We start from the raw sequence: 27643 nt of genomic DNA on the forward strand, positions 1-27643 counted from the left end.
TGACTGGGTTCTGTGCCTGCCTCTGCCGAAGTCTCGCACCTCCACTTGGCATAGGAGTCCTTCACCTGCTGGCTGGTAACCCAGAGGAAAAATATTTTGCTCAGGATTGTCTTTTCTTTAACTCTTGAGAAAGTAGTAAGATCTCCATTGTGTATCTTTTTGAGATCTCCTCAATCTGAATTGTTGCTCCTAAAACCCTCTTAGGGGAAAAAGGGAGACAAGGGTGAGAATGAAGGGTTGGAGCAGTAGGGAGAAACAAGAACCGACCAACCAATTTGAAGCCAACTCAGTCAAACATTTATTTTGCATTTACATTAAACATGCAACTTTTATTTGCAGCATCAGTGTTAACTCAATTATTCAAAATCAAAACAAAGCCACGGTGCAAATGTCAGTTCACTGTTAGAGCAGTTGTTCACAACCTTTGTGGTTCATGACAGCTAAAAAAAATTTATTCACGATTCTCCCAACATGGTTGCATAAACTGAATTAACTTTGACACCAAAAATGACTTATTTTCCCTTTTCAGGCTATTTAACTTGATTAATCATTAGACAACAGCTTGAGATTTCAAATATTCATTATTTCAACAAACATCTACACCAGGGGTGGGCAAACTACGGCCTGCAGGCCACATCCGGCCCGTTTGTCTTTTTAGTCTGGCCCGTCGAAGGTTGGTACAGAATTGCCAAAATCAAATCATATAATTATGACTGCATTCATTTGACTATGTCCTGTCATGCCTGGCGTGCCACCAGGTGGCGCATTAGGCACGGTGATACATTGACTTTGCGAGCCCGTCTCTCTGTTAATACTCAGCCACTGCTCTGAACCCATCTGCAGCAATGAGTGGGCCAAAGAAAAGAAAAGTCGACAGTGAGTGTCGAGTGTTTAATAATGAATGGACAACTAAATAATTTTTCACTGAAGTCCGGTCCAAGGCTGTATATCTCATTTGCCAAGAAACCACCGTGGTTTTCAAAGAATACAACATCAGCCGTCACTTTTCCACCAAGCATGCTAATTATGCTAATAACCAGTCAACGCAAGAACTGACGGCTACGGCTCAGAGATTGGCAACTAGTTTGCAGGCTCAGCAAAACACCTTTATCCGACAAACTGCCATCCAAGTATCAAGCACGAAGGCAAGTTATTTGCTGGCATTCAAATTAGCAAGGACCAGTAAGCCTTTCTCCGAAGGAGAGTTTCTCAAAAAGTGCATGGTAGAGACAGCAGGTGTCTTGTGTCCTGAGAGCAAGAACAAATTTGAAAAATTAAGCCTATCACGTCGGACAGTGACTCGCCATGTTGAGCTAATTGAGGAAGACTTAGCCAGCAAGCTAAACAAAAAAGTGGAGTCATTTACATTATATTCTTTGGCACTGGACGAAAGTAATGACACAAAGGACACCGCTTAGCTTTTAATTTTTATCAGAGGGATTACTGACAATTTTGAGATAACGGAGGAGTTTTTGGCGATGGAATCCCTGAAGGGGACAACTCGGGGAGAGGACTTGTACAACAGCGTGTTGGGGGTCATCGAAAGGCACAAGCTACCATGGAATATGCTCACCAACGTTACCATAGATGGATCGCCAAATCTGACTGGAAAAAACGTCGGGTTGCTCAAAAGAATCCAGGACAGGGTGAAAGAAGACAACCCTGAGCAGGAGGTAATTTTCTTACACTGCATAATCCACCAGGAAACACTATGTAAATCCGTTTTGCAGCTTGACCACGTTGTGAAGCCAGTTGTAAAACTCGTGAACTTTATTCGAGCGAGGGGACTTCAACATCGTCAGTTTATTACGTTTCTTGAAGAAACTGACGCTGATCACCAGGACTTGCTTTACCACTCCAATGTCCTCTGGTTAAGTTTAGGGAAAGTATGTCAACGAGTGTGGGAGCTAAAACAAGACATTGTCTCATTTTTGGAGCTACTTGAGAAAGCTAGCGATTTTCCTGAGCTGAGTGACACAGATTGGCTTTGTGATTTAGCTTTTGCTGTGGACATACTGACACGCATGAATGAGCTGAACGTGAAGCTACAAGGGAAAGACCAGTTTGTGCATGAAATGTACATAAACGTCAGAGCCTTCAAAACCAAGCTAGCTTTATTCTCAAAGCAAATTTCAAACAAGTCATTTGCTCATTTCCCCACTCACTGAAAGAGGCCCCTCAACATGTGAAAAAATACAGGAAATCACTGGACGATCTGCATGGAGAATTCTGCCGTCGGTTCTCTGATTTTGGAAAAATTTCAAAAGTCACTTCAGCTGGTGTCATGTCCCTTCACACAAGATCCTGAAACGGTGCCACAGGAGTTGCAGTTGGAACTGATTGATCTTCAATGTGACACTGTCTTAAAGGAGAAGTGCAGCTCTGTTAAACTGGATGAGTTTTATGCTTCATTGAGCTCAGCCAAATTTCCGAACATCCAGAAAGTGGCACAGAGGATGCTGGTAATGTTTGGCTGTACATATATGTGTGAACAGACTTTTAGTGTGATGGACACCAACAAAGCACCCCACAGATCTCAGCTGACTGATGGACACCTCAGATCTGTTCTGAGAATTGCCACAACAAAACTAACACCAGACTGTGATGCACTGGCAAAAAAAGGTGATCAGCAACACTGTTACCACTAAAAGTGAATGTAAGTATTAACACTGTAATGCCTTTTTTATGTTTATGTTTGATATGTATGCATCTGGTGCTGGCCTGGCCCGTCTGTCAAATTTTAAAAGTCAATGTGGCCCTTGAGCCAAAAAGTTTGCCCACCCCTGATCTACACCAAAGATTATAAACAGTTGCTCTTAAACATTGTGGTTCGACCCCCAAAAAAAGGATTGATTGTTGTAGAAGGGCTTGAGGTTTCAAATGTTAAGAATTTCACAAAACAAAAGCATCCATACCAAAGGTTATAAACACCTATGTATTTCTAGATCTTTTCACAACATACCAAAAATCTACCCACAGCCCCGCTCAAAAAGGAGATGGAAAAGTCATAGGCTGTCATGCTCACATTGGTGCAATATGGAGGCAAGGACGACAGAAACGGGCCAACACTGGAGAAGAGCTCCTGAAGAGTCTTTTTTGAAGGATGGATCAAGGCTGCAGGGCTCTCCTGGTACCGAACAACGTTTTCAAGGAATCCTTGAGCGACTGATGTCTTCTGGCTCTGAACAACAAATAGAAGATAAAAGACTTGTGTAGACTTGTGGTCAAACTTTAACATAGAAGCCCGCCTGCCAAATGAAGTTGCTATGTGACCTACAGTTGGTAAGTAATTCATGATGTCATTATAATGTATTTAACGGTTTAAAAGTTGACACTAGATGGTATAAACCTCATGGCAAAAGCTAACAATATAAATTTACTTATGTTGGAAAGAATGTCCCCTGTCTTCTTCTTCTCCACAAGTTTTATGAACTCTGAACTACACTTCTCACATGGCTGCCAGGATCCTGTCACACTTTCAACGACTTCTTTGTATAGCCATACTCAAAGGTGACAAATGCAAAATGCCCTAAAATAAACAAAAAACAATGTAAGTTAGCATGTCATTCTTCTAAACAATACATTTTGCAAGAAAACAAGATATCTCCTATGATGCCGATATAAAACCCACTCTTGAAAATGTCATGTTTTCATTGGCATTATGTTTGCTTTTTCAGTGCATTTAGAATTAAACTCTTTAAACCATGTTTAACGTCACTGTAATGAATTTCATTTTACCAATATAATTCCAATGTTCCAATCATTAGAATCCCATCTATAAAAGGGCGGGCAAGAGAAATTAGACTTCAGTCAATGTTAAGACTATCTTTGCTGGGATCCAGAGGTGGAAATAATGAATTACATTTACTGTTGTTACTGTAAGAAAGTTTTTTTTTGGGTACTTGTACTTTTTTGAGTATATTTAAAAATCAGTGATTTTACTTTTACTTAAGTGCTTTTTATCTCAAGTATTGTACATTTGAAGTTGCATCTGTTACAGAGTAAACACAAAGTCACATGAAAAAGTCCTGATAAGCCGTGTGAGAATGGAATAAAAGAGAGTCGCTGGTGTATCAGCAGCCTCAGGAGGGCAGAGAGGTGACACTGCACTCTGGTGACACTCTGGAAAACATACATGTTGACTGGGTACGTTCACCGGCCGAGTGTCAGGGGGTCACACCTGGGCCGGGCCTAGCAGATTGTGAACAGTACAATGACACACAATAATGCAATAAAATAAAGAATGACGTAATCATGGGGTATGGTTAGCATTATCATACTTTGGCATAGTTTAAAAAAAGGTCGTATTTACCTTAATTAATCAATGATTTATTGCACCACCCGGTGAGTACGCTAAGTGACTGTGGTATATTTTTAATTGATAATCAGTTGTATACACAGGCTGCAAAGTGTCTGCAAAGTGCTGTCTATAGAAATGACATTTATTGTTGATTTGGACATGATTTAATGCAATGTATTTGGTAGCCTAAAGGTGGTCCAGTTAAAAAATGTAATGTAGTAACATTTACTCAGAGTACATTTCAACCGACTTACTTTTTACTTTTATCTGAGCTCATTTTTACACAAGTACTATTACTTGAGTAAAGGATAAGAATGAATAAATTTTTCCATACTGCTCTATGGGACCCTAACGAAAGCAACACAACAATTAAAAAACTGTAATTGGACAGTCACTATCCTTTAATTATTCAGCATGAAGTTAAAAGTAAAAAATAATAGCAATAAAAATAAAAATTAACTCACCACCCACCTCTGGGAAACATGTTTATTCACTTTACATGGAGCTAAAATTAATATCAAATTATGTTTAATGTTCACAGAATCAGTTAGTGTCTGTTTATGAGAAATCATAAATGATCTTTTAGAAGGAGTAGGTAGATGTTTACCGGTAAGCTCGGCTCCATTAAATTTAACAATATGTTTATGGAGGTTTTCCTCCAACAGAAGGAAACAGTTGAAGACTTTATCTGATGATTTTAAACTACATTTAACCAATAAAAATGATTACTGTTACATATGTTTCGGATGCAGGACTTTTCTTTCATAAATTTGTTTCACAACATGACACTTAACGTCACAAACTAAACTAGCTGACAGGACAGTAATCCTTGCTTAGCATAATGTTAGCAACATATAAATACAATGGGAAATCCCATAGAAATATGGCAAAGCTAGCAGAGATAGCGTTACACTATATAACTTAAAACACTTACTAGATGTGTACACAAAACGGTCTTTATGAACCCATAATAACTTTTAAGATGTAACAAGAACATTACCAAATAAACAAACATGACAAGGGAGCCTTGAATCAATACATGACATGCGTTAATGCATACTTGCATAATGCATAATGTCATACTCTTGACGGTTACACAACTATGTGTAAGAAGTTGAAAACTTACCTGCAACTTCATCACTCATCAACTTCAGCTAATGTAGTCCACTCTAAAGTTAAGGGTCCAAATAGGGGTCATGTGCCACCACCTGCTGACGTTTGTATGTTATTCGGTCACTCGTGCAGTTGACCACCAATCAGTGAAGCTGAAGTGAAGTGACAGTGTACATGACCAATATGACATTAATTGGCACTGCGCGCTTTTTTGTCTGAGCCAGCCTTTCTCTGAGCTCGCTCTCTGCACCTGCTAACTTACTCCAGGCTGAATGAGGAGTAACACTGGGGTCCCTGAGACAAAGCTGAGATATATTTGAGAAGAATCATGGGGTCATAGGAGTCATAGCCTAGTTTTCTTTAAGCTCTTTCTCTGATCTCATGGTCCCATGTTCAGGAGACTTAAATTAGACTTATTTAAGATAATTTAGAGATCTTTTGTTTTGATCAGAGTAAGACATAAATGAGATTATAAGTGTTTGTTTCTCCTGAGTTGAATTTGAGAAGTAGGAGAAAAAGCCTTTGGTCTCACCTTAGTCTTAAAAATAGCTAATTTGTATCTAGGAGAAATGAAAGAAACAACTATGAGATCTCTTCTTGGATTTTGCTTTCCTATGGGAAGACCTGTTCAGCTGCACCAGGCTGCTTGCCAAAAACTGACCAATTTCACCTTTTGAAAGAAATCGGTGTTAAGCAATTAACAAAGGGTTATTAAAAGCTTGCGGAAATAAAAGTTTGCTCTGACCTACATCTGAAATAGGTTACCAAGTTTCGCTGAGTGGAGATAGCTTAATGGATTGTTGTCAGTGAAGACCAAACACTTGTGCTCCAACAGATACTCCTTGAACTTCTCTGTCATTGTCCACTTGAGCACCAGGAATTCCAACTTCATGGAACTATAGTTGGTCATGTTTCTCTCAGTGGACTGGATGCCTCAGCATGCGTAAGCTACAGGCCTAACGCCACCTCTGTTTCCTGGGAAGGGACAGCCCCGAGGCAACTATGGTTAGCGTCAATCTCCAAAATGAAAGGGCGTGAAAAGTCTGTGTAGGCCAGCACCAGGGCAGAGAGCAACCTTGCCTTTAAGGCCTCGAAGCTCTGTTTACACTAAGCTGTCCATACAGAACCTGTCCTGACCCTCTCTTGGACCTGGTGCCATCTACATCTGGTTGTAAAATTCACAGAGGAAGATTCCCTGAAAACCATCCTCATACAAGGTGTGTCTGAGAGGAACACAATTAGCAAGATCGCAACTTGTGTTAGGGACTAATGCTGAAAATGTGTTATTTTCAAGAGAACTTGAACAAGAGAGAAATATAAAGACAGGAAAATTGGTCTTGATTGATTGATAGCGCTCTTTATTATATCATGGTAAGTACTGTATTAGTCCTGTTTGGTTAATTTTGATATTGAAATAATTCACCAGTCCTAAAAGATGTTAATTATTTTGCCCATTACAGGGTTTGGTTGACACACAGACCCTCATGTCACAGCCAAATGCAGAGACAGTAGGCAAGGTGTGGAGGTTAAAAAAACAGGCTGGGGAGGAGTACAGGAACACAGCAGAAAATCCAAAACCCAGAAAACACAAACCTCTTAATACCTAAGACTGAGTAAGCTGTGTGAGTGCAGACTGAAATAAAAACAAAGACAAACTAACCAATAAAGGCAACTTAATATCATGCCAGATAGTCTTTTAGAGAAACAACTCAATTAAGCCCTCTCCAGCACAGTCCAGTCTTATCATAAACTTAAACTTAAGCTTTGTGCTAAAAGTGCCGACCTACACATTCTATTCTATAGGCGTTACATACAGAAAAATGTGTGAATACTATTGGATATTCATTCATTCATTCAACATTTATTTATAGTCAATTTGAGTCAATTACAAAAGCAAAAAAAGGAAAAACAACAACAAAGAGATATATTAACAGAGGAAAGGCAATACCACAATTAGCTAGTTAAAGCCATTAAAACATTCTGATTAGGGAAAGTAATTTGATAAATGAATTAAGATAATTAAAATGTAAAATAAAATACAGTAATGTAAAAACCCTAAAAGTTGTCAATTTGACAATTGATAATAGATTAAATGATTAATGATTAATAAATAACCAGTAATAAATATTGGAACTATGTTTATATATTCAGTGCAGATACAGTCTGTCTTTGCAGTTAGCTGACTGCTTGCACATGTGCAGATGAGCCAAGTGTGTCTTCTGCTACTGAAAAGTGTGTGTTTGTGCTGTACCAACTCCTACTCAGTGCTCCTGGTACTGAGTCCCCCCTCCTAAGCACACCTAAGCACACAACACTTTTGCTGACAGGGCATCCCCCGACCTTCTTTTCATTGAATTGAAGGTTGTTGGGGGTTTTTTGTGTGTGTGGGAACCGGATTTTTGGTCCACACAAAATTTTTGGTCCCCACGCTATGACTGTGCCAGCTTACGGACCCCACTATGTGATAAAGACAAACACACACACAAACTCGTTTTTCTATCTTTGTGGGGATTTTTACTGAAACACACACACACACATACAAACACACAAACCGTCTCCACCTTCAAAATAACACGCACACACACACAATTGAGATCTGTTTCTTTCTGTTTTAACTGTTAAGAAATTCAAACCTTAAAGTTCTTGTACAGTAAATCCAGTTCAATGCGCAGTGTGACTAAAGATTGTCAACTACATGAATTTTAAATTCTATATTATGAACAATCGTACAGTTATCTGAACAGATTACAGAATATTTTGTTGCTCAGCTTGTGTGTTGCAATGATGACATTCAGAAAACCACACATAAAACATTGAGAAGACCTGCAGACGTGTATTTGAATGAAACTGACAATACGTGTTAAATTTTACTTTAGTCTAATATTGATTATGGTGGGGGTTCTTGCACATATATATTTGGTAATATGCAAGAAACAAAACACATGATGACTGCTAGTTTGATCTGTGACTATATAGACAAAACTATCTGATAAAGTGACAAAATATGTTTGCTATGTTTATTGATAGCCCAGCTTTATTTGGCTAACGTTAGGTTATGCTAGACAGTAATACATATTGCTAACTTATAAATGGGAGGAACAAATTACCATTCTGTTGCAGATTGAGAGGAACGAGGTTGATTGTCAGGTAGGTCAGTGTCTTCTGGCTCAGAATTGGATTCTGGCTCTGATGGCTCAAACATGTAGGGATGTGTAGGCAGAAGAAAGTTGCTAGAAGAAGTAGCATCCATTTGTCAGGTCATAGTGGTGGTATTTGATTGACAGTTGACAGTTGACTGGGGCGTGGTTTCAGCGCATTCAAGTGCTGCCCAGCGTTTGAGAGCAGAGACAACGGCTTGATTTTTCACGATTTTGAAGCCTAATTTTATATACTTGACGATTTTTTTAATCATTCAAATTTGGCAGGGTTGTTAATAACACACTTCTCTGTGGTGTGTCAAACTCAGAAAACATATTTATTGTTGCTTTACACAGACTTTAAGTTGTTTCAGGATGCAGTTCATCTGTCTGATATTAATACAAAGAATTTCTTCTCTCACAGTTTTAAGGCATTTTATTTCTTCTTCCAGCTTTGGCAGCTTATATCATTTGCCTTTCCACTGTTTCAGCAACATGTTTCAGCTCTCTGTTTCAGCTTCTTCAGCTGATGCACTTCAACTCCTAGCTCCAGTTTTACATTTGAGCCTCCAAGTTTTCAAAACAATTCATTTCAGTTTATATCAGCTGATTTTTCAGCCATTTTCAGCATTGCTTCAGCAATTTCTTTCAGCTTTAAGCTTTCAATGTATTTCAGCTTTCATCAACAATATACAGCTTTCATCAACAATATACAATAGGACTACAATATACAATAACATATTAAAATCATAAATCTTATATTATATTACAAATAATATATTACATTTTTTTAATGCCTGTAGTCCTCACAATTGTGCTGTGGTTACCTTTCTGGTAGACTGGTAATTAATGCCTTACAACTGACTCATGAATACATGACGTGGTGTGCTTTTCAGTACGATCTTATTGTTCTAGACGTGTTTAGGTGTGGACTTTGATTGATCTTTCACTATGTTTTGTTGACGTATGTGTGTCTTGGTGTATACCGACCTGCCAGAAAGGAATTTCACTATCTGTGAATGTAACAATGGTAAATTTGGATTGAGTTCTCTTGAAACACCATGACATTTCCTTCCCTTTGTATCCCTGTACTATCATGCTTTTGAAAAGAATGGTTTATTGTTTGACTGCAACAATGATCCCAGGCCAACTATGTATTTGTCAACTGTGAAATAAGCTAATAAAATATTCTAATAATAAAGTCAAACCTTTTTTTTGTGTAAAAATAAATGTCCATTTGCTTACTTTTTTGTCAGTTTAAGTTGAGTTTTGAGTTTTACATTAGCTGTGTGGGTATGTAAAATTCTTTATGCAAGTGCTGCAATAGCCATGCATTTCTACATCACAGAGTTAAAATTGTGTGGTTAGTTGTGTAAGCCACAATGTTAGTAAAAGTGCCAAGAAACCCCAACTTCTAGTAATAATGTGTGGAAATTCATACTTTTTGATGGTAGTCATCCCTGCAGTATAATCACATTATACATATTATACAGTGGTAATTAATCATAAATATTTTGTCAATATCAACCAGCTCAACCTGTGTAAGAGAATAAATAATACACACCCAGTTTGTTCACCCAAGTGGAATGCATTAACAATAGTGCTCACAATTGTCTAGGGAGTGAACGACTTTTTTTTATTCATTGATATGTAAAAACATTTCAACAAAATTCATGACCCACCTGGAACGTCACCTCCCTTTAGTTTACAGCGATATAAATAAAAGACCTCAACAAATGTGGCAACAGAAGACCAGAGAAGCAGCAGGGTAGTAAATAAGGAGCTAACATTATTTATTCATATTTATACATTATTCTAAAAAACATTATTGACTATTACTCGGGGTAAGTACATTTTTGTGTCTATATTTTTATTAAATTGTAAATTATACTTCACTATAATGTATATTTGATTGCATATTATGTATTGTTTTGGCAATTTCTCGTGAAATCATGCTTCATAAGCTTACTTTCAGCTGTTATTTTTGCTCCTTATCCTATTTTGATTTCATCCATCCTTGAGCTTTAATGAAAGAATATTAATGCAATACTGTATTGGTTATTGGATGAATCTCTTTTGCTTGCCCCTCTCCAAAGTGAGGGGTCAAAGTCTGCTAGTTGCACACCTGTAACTGGTAGCACTTTAACAGTTGAACTGATTGAGTGTTTAATGGAAGTCTCCTCATTCAGCGCACAGGTAAATAACTGTAATAAAACTATGTCCTAAATGTGTTAGTTTTGCATTTTAAAATACTTGACCACACTGATGCATATTTCAGCCAAAGAATAAAACAAACTTTAACCTTTCATTAAATTGCAGTGTAAAATATTTTCCACACTGAGATTACATACAAGCTTGAAGCAGGTGTTAAAGGCTGCATTGTACACCAAATGGCTCTACTATTCTGTATTACTATACTTAGTATGTACTATACTATTCTTTTTTCCTTGTTTTATCCTGCCCTAGTGTGTCACATCAGTGTCAAGGTTAACAAAATTATGTAAAAGGAAATGTAGTTTTGATGACATTCAACTCTAGTGTTTATATCCAACAACATGAAATCAAATTCTCAATTAACTCTTAAAAAAACAAAACCAGGTTTATTGAGAATAATTGTGGTTAAGAACCTAAAACTACAACAAGTGCTGTAACTGTGTGTAAGTGCTGATATTGATTTAATTTTTATTTAATCTCCATTTTAAATTAAGTTAGTTAAAACTGTATTCAGAGAAATCCCTCGAACTTTGGCTGCATTAAAATGTTAATTTTTAACATTTTGTCATTTCTACACATCTGTAGAACATCTTTCAGATGTAACATTGTGGCACTTGAAATGACATGAAATCATTACTTTTGCATCCGTATGTGTATTTAGCATAAAGAATTTTTATATCAAAGCATTTTAGTTGAGATTTGTATACCACTTTATGTCAACAACATCTTCATTTGATTTAATACCTGATTGACTGAGCAGTAAGATAAATAAAACAAATGGGCAGAGGGTGTCCTTTTTTTGAGTTTGTCTGTAGGAAAATTAGGGGTAATACCCCACAAATTATGTGCATTTATATAACAATGAACCAATATTGACTAATATTATAATTATTAGCTGTGTGAAATAGAAGCTGTAAAATGTTATGCACACTACAGTGGTTGTAATTGCTTAATGTTTGACCTCTTCCCTTGGTTATTATGACAAAACTGTAATTTGTCAAAAAAAGAAATTGATTTCTAATGTCAAAACAATATAAAGATTTAAAATAAAACCAAAGATTTGCATGAATTTGTATTAACGTAATTGCTAATCACTCTACATCATAGTATCCTTCAAAAGGCCTTTTGGCAGTACTAAAAGAAAAAAAGATGAATATCTAAGAAAATCCATTAAAATATAACCGTTCTCTGCAAATGCTCTTTCTGCCTAGACTCAGCCCAAAGTAAATACCATGGTTAATTTCCATATATCACTAATATCTGTCTCGTCTTAGATATATGAGTTAAATGTCACAAACTCTACAAAAATTTAAAGATTTTACAGTATCTATAGGTGTAGCTATATTCTACAGAACTGTTTTATGGCTGACTTTTTGAACTGCCAACATTAATACAAGTGTCATCTCAAGTAGGTCTTCCAGTTTCAGGGCTCTGGTATTGTGCATGGTGTCTCACTTTGATTAATCTTTGTCAAATCATGTGGAAGTCGATGAGAAACATGAGATATTAAAACATAATTATTATTACACTCTGAGCCTGAAGAGCAGAAACTGACCACAGAAACTGAACTCTGAATGAAATAGGCAAGAGGAACTCTTATTTTGATTGAATCATCCATTTACAACACTTTTCCTGCATGCATTTACAAAATATACGAGTTTCATTTACAGATTCTTTGAAAGAAAAAAATTCTCCAGACACTTTTAATTATCACTGCAGATTAAACATTAATTTTTATCCAAATGTTAGGTGTTTATGTGCTGCTTTTGTGAGTGAGTCACTGTGTTGTCAAATTTTTCAGGTTGCAGGGCAGACACAATGGGTGTTGGACCAATCTTATCAACTTTACTGGTGCTTACACGTAAGATAATGATTCCTGTAATAAAAAATGAAGATTTCCTTTGTGTCCTGAAAAAATAAATTGTGTGTAACAACAGATTCTATTCTTTGCCAATAGTGGCCAATCAGCTTTCTATGACACCAGCTGCGGCACAAACGTCCTCAACTGTTGAACCAACAACAACAATCACTGGACTCACAACAACTGGGGGTTCAACTACAACTGAGGGATCAACCACACCAGCTGGTGGTTCTACCACAACTGGAAGTTCAACTACAACAGACGGATCGACAACAGCTGGTGGATCTACAACAACCGAAAGTTCCACTACAACTGGAGGATCAACAATTACAACTTCGGGGTCTACCACAACTGGAGGTTCAATTACAACTGAGGGATCAACAACAACTGGTGGGTCTACCACAACCGAAAGTTCAACTACAACTGAGGGATCAAAAACAACAGGTGGTGAGTCTACCACAACTGGAAGTTCAACTACAACTGAGAGATCAACAACTACAACTGCAGTATCTACCACAACTGGAAGCACAACTACAACTGAAGGATTAACAACAACAACTGCAGGATCTATCACAACTGGAAGTTCAACTACAACTGAGAGATCAACAACTACAACTGCAGGGTCTACCACAACTGGAAGCACAACTACACCTGAAGGATTAACAACAACAACAACTGCAGGATCTACCACAACTGGAAGTTCAACTACAACTGAGGGATCAACAACAACTGCAGGGTCTACCACAACTGGAAGTTCAACTACAACTGAGGAATTAACAACAACAGCTGGTGGGTCTACCACAACTGAAAGTTCAACTACAACTGAGGGATCAACAACAACTGCAGGCTCTACCACAACTGAAAGCTCAACTACAACTGAGGGACCAACAACAACTACTACAGGATCTACCACAACTGTAAGTTCAACTACAACTGACGGATTAACAACAACTACTGCAAGATCTACCACAACTGAAAGTTCAACTACAACTGAGGGATCAACAACAGCTGGTGGGTCTACCACAACTGGAAGTTCAACTACAACTGAGGGATCAACAACAACTGCAGGGTCTACCACAACAGAAAGCTCACCTACAACTGAGGGATCAACAACTACAACTGCAGGATCTACCACAACTGGAAGTTTAACTACAACTGAGGGATTAACAACAACAGCTGGTGCGACTACCACAACTGAAAGTTCAACTACAACTGAGGGATCAACAACAACAGGTGGTGAGACTACCACAACTGGAAGTTCAACTACAACTGAGGGATCAACAACTACAACTGCAGGATCTACCACAACCGGAAGTTCAACTGCAACTGAGGAACTAACAACAACAGCTGGTGGGTCTACCACAACTGAAAGTTCAACTACAACCAAGGGATCAACAACCACCACAGGGCCTACGACAACTGAAAGCTCAACTACAACTGACAGATTAACAACTACAGCTGGTGACGTTACCACAACTGAAAGTTCAACTACAACTGAGGGATCAACAATAACGACTGCAGGGTCTACCACAACTGAAAGTTCAACTACAACTGACGTATCAACAACTACAACTGCAGGATCTACCACAACTAGAAGTTCAACTACAACTGAGGGATTAACAACAACTACTGCAGGATCTACCACGACTGGAAGTTCAACTACAACTGAGGGATTAACAACAACAGCTGGTGCGTCTACCACAACTGAAAGTTCAACTGCAACTGAGGGATCAACAACAACAGGTGGTGAGACTACCACAACTGGAAGTTCAACTACAACTGAGGAACTAACAACAACAGCTGGTGGGTCTACCACAACTGAAAGTTCAACTACAACTGAGGGATCAACAACAACCGCAGGGCCTACGACGACTGAAAGCTCAACTACAACTGAGAGATTAACAACTTCAACTGGTGACTTTACCACAACCGGAAGTTCAACTACAACTGAGGGATCAACAACGACAGCTGGTGGGTCTACCACAACTGAAAGTTCAACCACAACTGAGGGATCAACAACAACGACTGCAGGGTCTACCACAACTGGAAGTTCAACTACAACTGAGGGATTAACAACAACTACTGGAAGATCTACCACAACTGGAAGTTCAACCACAATTGAGGGATTAACAACAACTACTGCAAGATCTACCACAACTGGAAGTTCAACTACAACTGAGGGATCAACAACAACAGCTGGTGGGTCTACCACAACTGAAAGTTCAACTACAACTGAGGGATCAACAACAGCTGGTGGGTCTACCACAACTGGAAGTTCAACTACAACTGAGGGATCAACAACAACTGCTGGGTCTACCACAACAGAAAGCTCACCTACAACTGAGGGATCAACAACTACAACTGCAGGATCTACCACAACTGGAAGTTTAACTACAACTGAGGGATTAACAACAACAGCTGGTGCGACTACCACAACTGAAAGTTCAACTACAACTGAGGGATCAACAACAACAGGTGGTGAGACTACCACAACTGGAAGTTCAACTACAACTGAGGGATCAACAACTACAACTGCAGGATCTACCACAACCGGAAGTTCAACTGCAACTGAGGAACTAACAACAACAGCTGGTGGGTCTACCACAACTGAAAGTTCAACTACAACCAAGGGATCAACAACAACCGCAGGGCCTACGACAACTGAAAGCTCAACTACAACTGACAGATTAACAACTACAGCTGGTGACATTACCACAACTGAAAGTTCAACTACAACTGAGGGATCAACAACAACAGCTGGTGGCTCTACCACAACTGAAAGTTCAACTACAACTGAGGGATCAACAATAACAACTGCAGGGTCTACCACAACTGAAAGTTCAACTACAACTGACGTATCAACAACTACAACTGCAGGATCTACCACAACTGGAAGTTCAACTACAACTGAGGGATTAACAACAACTACTGCAGGATCTACCACAACTGAAAGTTCAACTACAACTGAGGGATTAACAACAACAGCTGGTGCGTCTACCACAACTGAAAGTTCAACTGCAACTGAGGGATCAACAACAACAGGTGGTGAGTCTACCACAACTGGAAGTTCAACTACAACTGAGGAACTAACAACAACAGCTGGTGGGTCTACCACAACTGAAAGTTCAACTACAACTGAGGGATCAACAACAACCGCAGGGCCTACGACGACTGAAAGCTCAACTACAACTGAGAGATTAACAACTACAACTGGTGACTTTACCACAACCGGAAGTTCAACTACAACTGAGGGATCAACAACCACAACTGAAGGATCTACCACAACTGGAAGTTCAACTACAACTGAGGGATTAACAACAACTACTGCAGGATCTACCACAACTGAAAGTTCAACTACAACTGAGGGATCAACAACAACAGGTGGTGAGTCTACCACAACTGGAAGTTCAACTACAACTGAGGGATCAACAACTACAACTGCAGGATCTACCACAACTGAAAGTTCAACTACAACTGAGGGATCAACAACAACAGGTGGTGAGTCTACCACAACTGGAAGTTCAACTACAACTGAGGGATCAACAACTACAACTGCAGGATCTACCACAACTGAAAGTTCAACTACAACTGAGGGATCAACAACAACCGCAGGGCCTACGACGACTGAAAGCTCAACTACAACTGAGAGATTAACAACTACAACTGGTGACTTTACCACAACTGGAAGCACAACTACAACTGAAGGATTAACAACCACAACTGCAGGATCTACCACAACTGGAATTTCAACTACAACTGAGGAACTAACAACAACAGCTGGTGGGTCTACCACAACTGGAAGTTCAACTACAACTGAGGAACTAACAACAACAGCTGGTGGGTCTACCACAACTGAAAGTTCAACTACAACTGAGGGATCAACAACAACCGCAGGGCCTACGACGACTGAAAGCTCAACTACAACTGAAAGATTAACAACTACAACTGGTGACTTTATCACAACCGGAAGTTCAACTACAACTGAGGGATCAACAACGACATCTGGTGGGTCTACCACAACTGAAAGTTCAACTACAACTGAGGGATCAACAACAACGACTGCAGGGTCTACCACAACTGGAAGTTCAACTACAACTGAGGGATTGACAACAACTACTGGAAGATCTACCACAACTGGAAGTTCAACTACAACTGAGGAACTAACAACAACAGCTGGTGGGTCTACCACAACTGAAAGTTCAACTACAACTGAGGGATCTACAAGAACCGCAGGGCCTACGACAACTGAAAGCTCAACTACAACTGAGAGATTAACAACTACAGCTAGTGACTTTACCACAACTGGAAGTTCAACTGCAACTGAGGGATCAACAACCACAACTGCAGGATCTACCACAACTGAAATTTCAACTACAACTGAGGAACTAACAACAACAGCTGGTGGGTCTACCACAACTGAAAGTTCAACTACAACTGAGAGATTAACAACAACAGCTGGTGACTTTACCACAACCGGAAGTTCAACTACAACTGAGGGATCAACAACAACCACAGGGCCTACGACAACTGAAAGCTCAACTACAACTGAGAGATTAACAACTACAGCTGGTGACTTTACCACAACCGGAAGTTCAACTACAACTGAGGGATCAACAACAACGACTACAGGGTCTACCACAACTAAACGTTCAACTACAACTGAGGGATCAACAACAACTGCAGAGTCTACCACAACTGAAAGCTCAACTACAACTGAGGGATCAACAACCACAACTGAAGGATCTACCACAACTGGAAGTTCAACTACAACTGAGGGATCAACAACAACAGGTGGTGAGTCTACCACAACTGGAAGTTCAACTACAACTGAGGGATCGACAACTACAACTGCAGGATCTACCACAACTGAAAGTTCAACTACAACTGAGGGATCAACAACAACCGCGGGGCCTACGACGACTGAAAGCTCAACTACAACTGAGAGATTAACAACTACAACTGGTGACTTTACCACAACCGGAAGTTCAACTACAACTGAGGGATCAACAACACCTGGTGGGACTACCACAGCTGAAAGTTCAACTACAACTGAGGGATCAACAACAACGACTGCAGGGTCTACCACAACTGGAAGTTCAACTACAACTGAGGTATTAACAACAACAGCTGGTGCGTCTACCACAACTGAAAGTTCAACTACAACTGAGGGATCAACAACAACCGCAGGGCCTACGACAACTGACAGCTCAACTACAACTGAGAGATTAACAACTACAGCTGGTGACTTTACCACAACCGGAAGTTCAACTACAACTGAGGGATCAACAACAACAGGTGGTGAATCTACCACAACTGGAAGTTCAACTACAACTGAGGGATCAACAACTACAACTACAGGATCTACCACAACTGGAAGTTCAACTACAACTGAGGAACTAACAACAACAGCTGGTGGGTCTACCACAACTGAAAGTTCAACTACAACTGAGGGATCAACAACTGCAGGGCCAACGACAACTGACAGCTCAACTACAACTGAGAGATTAACAACTACAGCTGGTGACTTTACCACAACCGGAAGTTCAACTACAACTGAGGGATCAACAACAACACCTGGTGGGTCTACCACAACTGAAAGTTCAACTACGACTGAGGGATCAACAACAACGACTGCAGGGTCTACCACAACTAAAAGTTCAACTACAACTGAGGGATCAACAACAACTGCAGGGTCTACCACAACTGAAAGCTCAACTACAACTGAGGGATCAACAACTACAACTGCAGGATCTACCACAACTGGAAGTTCAACTACAACTGAGGGATTAACAACAACTACTGCAGGATCTACCACAACTGGAAGTTCAACTACAACTGAGGAACTAACGACATCAGCTGGTGGGTCTAGCACAACTGAAAGTTCAACTACAACTGAGGGATCAACAACTACAGCTAGTGAGTCTACCACAACCGAAAGTTCAACTACGACGGAGGGATCAACAACAACAACTGCAGGGTCTACCACAACTGAAAGCTCAACTACAACTGAGGGATCAACAACTACAGCTGGTGAGTCTACCACAACTGGAAGCTCAACTACAACTAAGGGAACAACAGCTGGTGGGTCTACCGTAACTGAAAGTTCAACTACAACTGAGGGATCAACAACAACAACTGCAGGGTCTACCACAACTGAAAGTTCAACTACAACTGAGGGATCGACAACTACAGCTGGTGAGTCTACCACAACTGAAAGTTCAACTACGACTGAGGGATCAACAACAACAACTGCAGGGCCTACCACAACCGGAAGCTCAACTACAACTGAGGGATCAAAAACAACTGCAGGGTCTACCACAACTGAAAGCTCAGCTACAACTGATGGATCAACAACTACAGCTGGTGAGTCTACCACATCTGAACATTCAACTACAACTGAGGGATCAACAACAACAACTGCAGGGTCTACCACAACTGAAAGTTCAACTACAACTGAGGGATCAACAACAACTGCAGGGTCTACCACAATTGAAAGCTCAACGACAACTGAGGGATCAACAACTACAGCTGGTGAGTCTATCACAACTGAAAGTCCAACTACAACTGAGGGATCAACAACAACAACTGCAGGGTCTACCACAACTGAACATTCAACTACAAATGAGGGATCAACAATTACAGGTGGTGAGTCTATCACAACTGGAAGTCCAACTACGACTGAGGGATCAACAACAACAACCGCAGGGTCTACCACAACCGGAAGCTCAACTACAACTGAGGGATCAACAGCTGGCGGGTCTACCACAACTGAAAGTTCAACTACAACTGAGGGATCAACAACGACAATTGCAGGGTCTATCACAACTGATCATTCAACTACGACTGAGGGATCAACAACTACAACTGTAGGGTCTACCAGAACTGAAAGCTCAACTACGACTGAGGGATCAACAACAACAACTGCAGGGTCTAGCACAACTGGAAGTTCAACTACAACTGAGGGATCGACAACAACAGCTGGTGCGTCTACCACAACTGAAAGTTCAACTGCAACTGAGGGATCAACAACTACAGCTGGTGAGTCTACCACAACTGGAAGCTCAACTACAACTAAGGGAACAACAGCTGGTGGGCCTACCACAACTGAAAGTTCAACTACAACTGAGGGATCAACCACAACAACTGCGGGGTCTACTACAACTGAAAGCTCAACTACAACTGAGGGATCAACAACTACAGGTAGTGAGTCTACCACAACTGAAAGTTCAACTACGATGGAGGGATCAACAACAACAACTGCAGGGTCTACCACAACTGAAAGCTCAACTACAACTGAGGGATCAACAACTACAGCTGGTGAGTCTACCACAACTGGAAGCTCAACTGCAACTAAGGGAACAGCAGCTGGTGGGTCTACCTTAACTGAAAGTTCAACTACAACTGAGGGATCAACAACAACAACTGCAGGGTCTACCACAACTGAAAGTTCAACTACAACTGAGGGATCGACAACTACAGCTGGTGAGTCTACCACAACTGGAAGTTCAACTATGACTGAGGGATCAACAACAACAACTGCAGGGTCTACCACAACCGGAAGCTCAACTACAACTGAGGGATCAACAACAACTGCAGGGTCTACCACAACTGAACGCTCAACTACAACTGAGGGATCAACAACTACAGCTGGTGAGTCTACCACAACTGAACATTCAACTACAACTGAGGGATCAACAACTACAGGTGGTGAGTCTATCACAACTGGAAGTGCAACTACGACTGAGGGATCAACAACAACAACCGCAGGGTCTACCACAACCGGAAGCTCAACTACAACTGAGGGATCAACAGCTGGTGGGTTTACCACAACTGAAAGTTCAACTACAACTGAGGGATCAACAACGACAATTGCAGGGTCTATCACAACTGATCATTCAACTACGACTGAGGGATCAACAACTACAACTGTAGGGTCTACCAGAACTGAAAGCTCAACTACAACTGAGGGATCAACAACAACTGCAGGGTCTAGCACAACTGAACATTCAACTACAACTGAGGGATCAACAACTACAGCTGGTGAGTCTATCACAACTGAAAGTCCAACTACGACTGTGGGATCAACAACAACAACTGCAGGATCTACCACAACCGAAAGCTCAACTACAACTGAGGGATCAACAGCTGGTGGGTCTACCACAAATGAAATATCAACTACAACTGCAGGGTCTATCACAACTAAACGTTCAACTACAACTGAGGGATCAACAACTACAATTGAAGGGTCCACCACAACTGAAAGTGCAACTACAACCGAGGGATCAACAACAACAGCTGGTGAGTCTACCACAACTGGAAGTTCAACTACAACTGAGGGATTGACAACAACAGCTGGTGGCTCTACCACTACTGAAAGTCCAACTACAACTGTGGGATCAACAACTACAGCTGCAGGATCTACCACAACTGGAAGTTCACCTACAACTGAGGGATCAACAACAACTGCAGGGTCTACCACAACTGAAAGCTCAACTACAACTGAGGGATCAACAACTACAGCTGGTGAGTCTACCACAACTGAACATTCAACTACAACTGAGGGATCAACAACTACAGGTGGTGAGTCTATCACAACTGGGAGTGCAACTACGACTGAGGGATCAACAACAACAACCGCAGGGTCTACCACAACTGGAAGCTCAACTACAACTGAGGGATCAACAGCTGGTGGGTTTACCACAACTGAAAGTTCAACTACAACTGAGGGATCAACAACTACAGCGGGTGAGTCTACCACAACAGAAAGTTCATCTACACCTTTGGGATCAACAACAACAACTGCAGGGTCTACCACAACTGGAAGTTCAACTACAACTGAGGGATTGACAACAACAGCTGGTGGTTCGACCACAACTGAAAGGTCATCTACAACTGAGGGATCAACAACTACAACTGCAAGGTCTACCACAACTAAAAGTTCAACTACAACAGAGGGATTGACAACAACAACTGGTGTTTCTTCCACAACTAAAAGGTCAACTACAATTGAGAGATCAACAACAACAGTTGGTGAGTCTACCACAACTGAAAGTTCAACTACAGCTGAGGGATTAACAACTGGTGACTCCACCACAACAGCTGGTGAGTCCACCACAACTGAAAGTTCATCTACAACTGAGGGATCATCAACAACAGCTGGTGAGCCTACCACAACTGAGAGTTCAACTACAAATGAGGGATCAACAACTACAACTGCAAGGTCTACCACAACTGAAAGTTCAACTACAACAGAGGGATTGACAACAACAACTGGTGTTTCTTCCACAACTAAAAGGTCAACTACAACTGAGAGATCAACAACAGCTGGTGAGTCTACCACAACTGAAAGTTCAACTACAGCTGAGGGATTAACAACTGGTGAGTCCACCACAACAGCTGGTGAGTCCACCACAACAGAAAGTTCAGCTACAACTTTGGGATCAACAACAACAGCTGGTGAGTCCACCACAACAGAAAGTCCAACGACAACTTTGGGATCAACAACTACAACTGGTGCGTCTACCACAACAGAAAGTACAACTACATCTGAGGGATTGACAACAACAGCTGGTGAGTCCACCACAACAGAAAGTTCAGCTACAACTTTGGGATCAACAACAACAGCTGGTGAGTCCACCACAACAGAAAGTCCAACGACAACTTTGGGATCAACAACTACAACTGGTGCGTCTACCACAACAGAAAGTACAACTACATCTGAGGGATTGACAACAACAGCTGGTGAGTCCACCACAACAGAAAGTTCAACGACAACTTTGGGATCAACAACTACAACTGGTGTGTCTACCACAACTGAAAGTACAAGTACAACTGAGGGATTGACAACAACAGCTGGTGGTTCAACCATAACTGATGTGCCAACTACGACTGAGGGATCATCAACTACAACTGCAGGGTCTACCACAATTGAAAGTTCAACTACAACTGAGGAATCAACAACAACTGAAGGGTCTACAACAACTGAAAGTTCAAGTACAACTGAGGGATCAACTACAACAGCTGTTGAGTCTACCACAACTGAAAGTTCAACTACAGCAGATGGATTAACAACAACAACTGCAGGGTCTTCCACAACTGGAAGTTCAACTACAACTGTGGTATCGACAACTACAGTTGGTGAGTCTACCACAACTGAAAGTTCAACTACAACTGAGGGATCAACAACAACAATTGCAGGGTCTATCATAACTGACCATTCAACTACAACTGAGGGATCAACAACAACAACTGTAGGGTCTACCAGAACTGAAAGCTCAACTACAACTGAGGGATCAACAACAACAAATGCAGGGTCTACCACAACTGAACATTCAACTACAACTGAGGGATCAACAACTACAGCTGGTGAATCTATCACAACTGAAAGTCCAACTACGACTGAGGGATCAACAACAACAACTGCAGGGTCTACCACAACTGGAAGTTCAAGTACAACTGAGGGATTGACAACAACAGCTGGTGCTTCTACCACAACTGAAATGTCACCTACAACTGAGGGATCAACAACAACAACTGCAGGGTCTACCACAACTGAAAGTTCAATTACAACTGAGGGATCAACAACTACAACTGCAGGGTCTACCACAACTGAAAGTTCAACTACGACTGAGGGATTGACAACAACAACTGCAGGGTCTACCACAACTGGAAGTTCAACTACAACTGAGGGATCGACAACTACAGCGGGTGAGTCTACCACAACCGGAAGTTCAACTACAACTGAGGGATCAACAACTACAACTGCAGGGTCTACCACAACTGAAAGTTCAACTACGACTGAGGGATTGACAACAACAACTGCAGGGTCTCCCACAACAGGAATTTCAACTACAACTGAGGGATCGACAACTACAGCTGGTGAGTCTACCACAACCGGAAGTTCAACTACAAGTGAGGGATCAACAACATCAGCTGGTGGGTCTACCATTACTGAACGTCCAACTACAACTGAGGGATCAACAACAACTGCAGGGTCTACCACAATTGAAAGCTCAACTACAACTGAGGGACCAACAACTACAGCTGGTGTGTTTACCACAACTGGAAGTTCAACTACAACTAGAAGTGAGGGAGCAACAACTACAACTGCAGGGTCTACCGCAACTGAACGTTCAACTACAACTGAGGGATCAACAACAACAACTACACCTGAGGGATCAACAACTCTAACTGCAAGGTCTGCCACAACTGGAAGTTCAACTACAACTGGGGGATCAACAAATATAATTGCAGGGTCTGCAACAACTGGAAGTTCAACTACAACTGAAGGATCAACAGCAACAGTTGCTGTGTCAACTACAACTATTACTACTACTACTGCAGCTCCCAAATCAGCTCTATACAATGTAGAGGCAACCTTGGTCGAATCATTTGTACCAGAACTCAATAATCCCAGCAGTGTACAATATCAAACTCTTGCCAAAAGAGTTGTGGCATTGGTGAGTATAGTTTTTCAGTGTTAGACATGAGTTTTCAGTATTTTTAAATTAAATATAGAGAACAGTGTAATTTTAATTTGTTTATATTTTTCCATCTGATTCCTTCCCACAGTGTGATTTCGTCTACAGGGCAAAATATGGTTTGCTTTTCATCCGCTGTTTTGTCATAGAGTTTAGGTAAGATATAATGATAATAATGACAGAAAATAATGGAATAATTACACATATGCATACGTTTTGCATGTTAATATCATTTGATTAAGAGGTATGCTTTCTTGATACAGACCAGTTGCAGCCACAACACGAGTGGAAAACACTGAAGCAGAACTGGGGATTGAGTTCAATCAAACTGCTTCATCTGCAGAAATACCAGAGGCTGCTGATGTTGTCAAAACCTTAGTAGACTCCGTGTCTAACCCCAACAATACCTTCAACCTCACTGTTGAAGCCAACTCCATCCAAATAGTTCGTAAGTAAATTGTTAACCCTACATTTCACTCCACTAGGCATTAGGGCAGGGAAATATACCTGTTGATATCATTTATCAACATATCTGTCACACTGTGTGTGTCATGAGTGTTTAAATGAACTACAACTAATTGTTTAAATTAACATGACAAAGCGATTACTCTGTGAATTCTCCAAAGATGATTTCTGGTATACTGCTAAATTTAATCTGAAAATAACTGTTCAAAGTTTGATGTCCTAAAACAGTTAAGGACAAGGATTTACAGGAATGTGTTCACTTCTAATATCCTTTCTAATGTTTCTATGAAGGTTATTATTGATTACTTTCCTGAACCATTTTTTTAAATGGCGGTGTTGACAAATAACACAGACACTCTGTGTTTTATTTATAATTGCCATGAAGTTAACCGTGACAAAGATGCACAAGTCAACAGATATTGTGATGTTTGTTCAAAAAAAAGTTCTCTGGTTACCATAATTTGTTTTTTTTTCCATATTTCCTCATCTTATTTCATATTTATTCTTTACAGAAAGAAACACTACATCAAATTCAACTGCAGCCCCCTCTTTAAATACCACTATTACTACAGCTGCTGCAAAAACAACTACCAAGACTGCAACGACTCCTACAACCACCACATCAACTACTACAACTGTTGAGGCAATCACCATAAGGCGGCTGACTTTCAGATCTGCTGGAGAGACATTTACAAGTGACTTGTTGAGTCCATCATCTGCAGCATTTCAAAGTCGAGCCTCACTGATAAAATCAGATGTAAGTCCCTCTCTCTCTACATTTTACAAGATATCTATCAGTGTTTCGCAATACGTAATCTTTTATTTTCATTTGCAAACACATTAATTTATGATTTTCACCTAAAAAATGTAAAATACCCTTAATACCCTTATTTTTTAAGAAAATTGTTGTGTTGTGGAATTTGGCTATACCATAAACTACAGAAAAACTCTCCCAACTTAATTTTAATTATATACATGTTTCAAAATAGGTCAGTCTAATACAAACACATTTCTTACTAAAATTTAAGTGTAAGTGTTTCAGATACCTCTTAATGGGATGCTAGATTGTTTTTTGTCTCACAATGGGAGGAAACTCTGTTTCTTATGGGATGACATTTCATTCCCGGTGGTGAGTTTTCAAAGATAAAATATAATGTAAATCAGTCCACCATATACAGTAAAAATGACATAGATTACACATGTGATAGTCATTAAAGAAACTGGAATTTGGATGAACAGGAAATACAATAGTGTTATTACATATTACAAATGACATGATAATAAAAGGTAGTGAAAAAAGTGTAGAAAACGTGAAGAAACACAAACCATTAAAATGTTGCAAATATGTATGTACTTATAGTTTGTTTGCTTGTATTTCTGCAGCTCAAACCTGTCTACCAAAATACATTCTCTTCATTCCGCTCCTTCACAGTGATTTCATTCAGGTAATTTGATATTATTCTGTTGATAGAATCTTAAAAAATATTGGCCATTAATTCATATGACTAAAACAATATATTTCTGTAATTCCTTTTGCAGTAATGGATCAATCATCAACAACATAGACCTTGGATTTGCATCTACATCTGTTCCTAGTAATACTCAGATTGCAAATGTTTTGGTCAATGCAGCTTCAAATGTCACAGCCTTCAACATTGACACCACATTTATTTCTGTGGATGGTGCAGGTAAGCACTACTGAGAGCTAATTAATCAAAAATATAAAATAATACAGAACTTCTTGTTAAAACAATGTCTCCTTTCCTATCTCAACATTTACAGAAGTTTCAAGTGGAGTAAGCCACAAGACCAGTCTCATCACTGCTTCCTGCCTGGTACTGCTGTCATGGCTACTGTCAAGCCAGCAATAATGTCTCTGCTGACGTCCACATCCATGTGAAATGCCATTTAGAAAACCACTGGTATGAAAAAGGACGTTGTTCCCATTACATCTAATTTTCCATTAGATTTCTGAGGATCTCATTTGTTATATGGCTTGGAAAGAACTTCCAGATATTAAAGTTGGGATGACCCCCCACCCCCCCCCCACCCCCCCCCCCCCCCCCCGCAACATGAAATGTATGAAATCTGAAGGATATCCTGTATGATTATCCAGTCACTTATTTATATGTATTTATATTATTATACATGTGTATATTTGCTTTTTGTGGTGATGCTCTGGATTGTGAAGGTAATCTTCTGTAGCCTCTTAACCCACCCTTTTTCTGGAATTTTCGGCCATTTGACATACCAAAATGGAAAAGCCCATAACAGAAGACAAAACTGTAAGGCCAAAATGCATGTATTAGGCTTCATTTGAAAAGTAACATCTTCTAATTTCTGGAAATGTGCTTGTTTAGCATGTGGCTAAAACACAACCAAAATTACATCAGTTCAAATATGGCTCAAAAAAGTGTTTTTCGTCCTTGTCTATAATGAATGATATTTGAATACCAATAACTAGGACATGCTTCATGCCAGAATTATGCAACTCTCCATATACCTTCTACATCTTGTCAACCACTCCTGTATACAATTCCAGACCTCTAGGCCTAACCTTAAGGGAGCTAGGGAGTTTTTAGTTTGAGGCGTCACTGGTGTCCCCGAACTTCTCCAACACATCTTCAGGTGGCCAAATTGTGCTAGTTGCCTTTACTCATTACTGTGTGATGCTAAGACACTTGCAACTGGCTTAAGCGGGTCGCTGGCGACCCAGATGATGTTAAGAGGTTAACAGCAAGATAGATTATTTTGTGATTTGTATAACCAAATATTATTCAAAATGCTGTAATGTGAACCTTTCTGTTGTCTCCAAATGCATGTAAATAAATTTGCTATTGTATCAAGTAAAACCAACGTTTAAGTTTTATCTGATACAATAGCAAATTTAAAAAGCATAATAAAGCATAGACTGCACAGACGTGTTTTAAAGTGTACAAGTGTCTTAAATTAAATGAAGGAACACATGCTACTTAGAGCAGGCTGCATATTGCAATTTTAACCTATGCATAGACTAGTTTCAAAGGTCGTGGTATACATAATATATATGTCAAAACAATGTACAGTCAATTTT

The 27643-nt window shown here is 40.0% G+C and overlaps 3 protein-coding genes across 3 annotated transcripts; all 3 read left to right on the top strand.

Annotated features, from left to right (window-relative positions):
- Window positions 1-288: 288 nt before the first annotated feature.
- On the top strand, window positions 289-3524 carry LOC137174399 (general transcription factor II-I repeat domain-containing protein 2A-like). The gene has a single exon (XM_067579643.1). It carries the CDS (start codon window positions 1479-1481, stop codon window positions 2166-2168), a length of 690 nt encoding a protein of 229 aa, XP_067435744.1. The 5' UTR covers window positions 289-1478; the 3' UTR covers window positions 2169-3524.
- Window positions 3525-4254: 730 nt separating this feature from the next.
- LOC137175168 (mucin-21-like) lies at window positions 4255-22175 on the top strand. Its single transcript, XM_067580875.1, has 4 exons — window positions 4255-4259; window positions 15657-16119; window positions 16612-16691; window positions 22100-22175. The coding sequence occupies exons 1-4, from the start codon at window positions 4255-4257 to the stop codon at window positions 22173-22175; spliced, it is 624 nt and encodes a 207-aa protein (XP_067436976.1).
- Window positions 21706-26606, top strand: LOC137174800 (mucin-22-like). Its single transcript, XM_067580278.1, has 7 exons — window positions 21706-24084; window positions 24197-24261; window positions 24369-24553; window positions 25083-25327; window positions 25954-26015; window positions 26110-26258; window positions 26353-26606. The coding sequence occupies exons 1-7, from the start codon at window positions 23125-23127 to the stop codon at window positions 26439-26441; spliced, it is 1755 nt and encodes a 584-aa protein (XP_067436379.1). The 5' UTR covers window positions 21706-23124; the 3' UTR covers window positions 26442-26606.
- The last annotated feature ends 1037 nt before the right edge of the window (window positions 26607-27643 follow it).

This window comes from Thunnus thynnus, chromosome 22 (genome assembly GCF_963924715.1).
Source record: "Thunnus thynnus chromosome 22, fThuThy2.1, whole genome shotgun sequence".
NCBI lineage: Eukaryota > Metazoa > Chordata > Actinopteri > Scombriformes > Scombridae > Thunnus > Thunnus thynnus.